The following is a 2500-nucleotide window of genomic DNA, read 5'->3' as shown; positions in this document are numbered from 1 at the left end:
TGTTTGTGTGTGTTTGTGTGTGTATGTATGTGTATGTATATGTATATGTATATGTATATGTTATTGTATATGTATATGTATATGTTATTGTATATGCATATGTGTATGTATATGTATATGGGTGTGTGCATGTGTCTATGTGTGTATATATACATATATATTTAAATACATATGTGCGTGTGTTTGCGCGCGCAAGTACATAGGTGTTTCTATGTAAGCACTGCTGTATGTACTGCACATACACAGTACATGTGCGTTAGAACTGAACGGGCAAATGCACGGCGTGTCGCCCTGTGCCCTACGAACGTCGAATCTTGCCTGAGTGAATGAAGGCAACTCGTTGCTCGATGAAAAAGGCTTTAGGTGCTTTTTGACTGCATTTGAGTCCGTTCGTTTGTTCAAGACTAAAAGCATGTCAGGGTCTCTTTTCCCTTGCGGAATGGACGACAGACTCCCAAAGGGAAATGTTTCTTCCCTAAAAACGTGAATCGGGTCAGGACCAGCCAGCACGCGTTCGCACGCCATCCGCGCCCAACGCCGGAATCAAATCTAAATAAATAATTTATTTACATGACCTTTCTCTCCCTCCCTGACTAGCAGTCACGCCGCAGCTGTTTCACACAGTGACTTTTATCCATATTGTTATCAGCACGGACAAGTTCCATGATCTACAGTTATCATAACAGGTAGCAAAGTATATTTACAGAGCCCTTGGAGGCCTTGAAAATCCAACGCTGATTTTCAGTCATTCAATATATCTGAAAAGGAGTAAGGCTTTGACTCATTTCTACCCAGCCCTCCACTGCCCAACCCTCCAGCACTGGCAGCGTCGCCTCCTCTCCTCCTTCCGTCCCAACGCCCTCCCACCACCCCCTCCCGTCCCTCCCCTGCGTCCCTAGAGGGTATCCCGACCCGAGAACGGCGGGAACGTGTCGTGGATGAGCTTGGTGTTGGTGAACGTCCACTCCCACTTCTGGTCGAGCTTGGACGCGTCGCAGTTGGCCATGTGGACGGTGCGCGCGCTGGGGCTCGCCTCCACGCACCAGCCGTGCAGCTCGCTCTGGATCTGCTGCGTGTCCTGCAACACCAGACGCGCGAGTTACTATGGATATGTGTGTGCTGCTGCACCTTTTGATATTATATTTTCAGATATTGCCTTATACAGCCCGAAGGCCTGGGTTGCAGAGCGAGGGTATCCGGAGGTAAAATGCAAGAGAGGGAAGAGAATAACAAGAAAAATGAAAGGCAGCAGAATGGAAAGTGAAGCAGTTGGATAATTGAAGACTCGATCACACTTGCACTTTTTGCGTTAATTTTTGAGTTTCCGTAGAATTTGAGGGACCATTTTTCTTTTATTATTTTTCGTCTTGATCTTAATGTTGTTTTCATTGACAGATAAATTAAAAGTAGTTCCCGTTTTTTTTTTTTTTTTTTTTTTTTTTTTTTGCAATACAGAATAATAATACATAATATTTATTTCAAATAATGCACGAAGATACGTGTGATTCCTGGGACCTAAATTGTTTGTGTGCATGGGAGCAGCGGTAGTCATAGGGTCGGACCATTCGTGTACAGAGAGGGAAGGGAAGAAAGATAGATAGACAAATAGAGAGAGAGAGAGAGAGAGAGAGAGAGAGAGAGAGAGAGAGAGAGAGAGAGAGAGAGAGAGAGAGAGAGAGAGAGAGAGAGAGCAGACTCACGGGATCGTATCTCCACGTCTGCGCAGGAACGTGGTGGGAATTCTGGCAGTTGAACTGCGCTGGTGCTTTGTCTCTGCTGTGGGGGAGCATCCAGCAGAACTGTTCGTTCTGTATCTTAATGGTTTTCCTCCAACAGAGAGAGAAGTACTGTTGCGGAGAGAGGGTAGAACAGATTAGGCTTAAAACTATTATTTAGTGACAGCAAAGGCGTGAATTATTGTAAATAAAAGCCCTCACTCAAACGAAGTCTTAGGATCACCTAACCTCTCTGGCAAAGCCTTGAGCTGGCAGCATATGAATCAGACCCAAACATAACGTGCATAACGAGTTTCCTCGTCTATGTGGGATTGAATTTAGGCCTATTCAATGCCTAAGCAATGTATTTCTCGATATGTTAATGCCCACGCTGGTTAATTACTTGACTGCGAGAGTTACCTGACTGTATCCTCCGTGGCAGTTGTACATGATGATATCCCCGTATTCCCTGGAGCCGTTATCCAGGCACAGCGTCGGGGAAGCCTTGCTCCGGATCTGAGGAGGCGGGGCAGTGGGGAATAGAGCTTAGTAGAAGTGCTTACGACTGTTGGAGTTTATGAGATATTACAGTTATTATAATGTGGAAACACATGGATGTTTATTCATTGTGCGTGTATACATGCACGGTCCGAGTTAAAGCAGACAGCGACTCACGGTCCCGTTGGCGAAGTCCGGGGGCTCGACGGGCGGGTACTTGACGAGCAGGTCCGGCGCCACGCTCTCCAGGAACCACTTGAAGCTCTTGCACTTGAGCTTCTTTCGGA

At 46.2% G+C, this 2500-nt stretch overlaps 1 protein-coding gene across 1 annotated transcript in view; it reads right to left on the bottom strand.

The window, feature by feature from the left end:
- Window positions 1-74: 74 nt before the first annotated feature.
- LOC125037486 (N-acetylgalactosaminyltransferase 6-like) overlaps window positions 75-2500 on the bottom strand; it is a 29749-nt gene continuing 27323 nt past the window's right edge. The window contains exons 9-12 of the mRNA XM_047630638.1: window positions 2391-2500; window positions 2136-2231; window positions 1701-1847; window positions 75-1078 (exon numbers count right to left, since the gene is read on the bottom strand). The exon at window positions 2391-2500 is cut by the window's right edge and continues 1 nt beyond it. Of these exons, the coding sequence (XP_047486594.1) occupies window positions 896-1078; window positions 1701-1847; window positions 2136-2231; window positions 2391-2500 (536 nt within the window). The 3' untranslated portion in view covers window positions 75-895. The remainder of the gene's footprint in view (window positions 1079-1700; window positions 1848-2135; window positions 2232-2390) is intronic.

Source organism: Penaeus chinensis, chromosome 23 (assembly GCF_019202785.1).
Source record: "Penaeus chinensis breed Huanghai No. 1 chromosome 23, ASM1920278v2, whole genome shotgun sequence".
Lineage (NCBI taxonomy): Eukaryota > Metazoa > Arthropoda > Malacostraca > Decapoda > Penaeidae > Penaeus > Penaeus chinensis.
The sequence above is the reverse complement of the archived record's forward strand: the minus strand, read 5'-3'. Positions and strand labels throughout refer to the sequence as shown.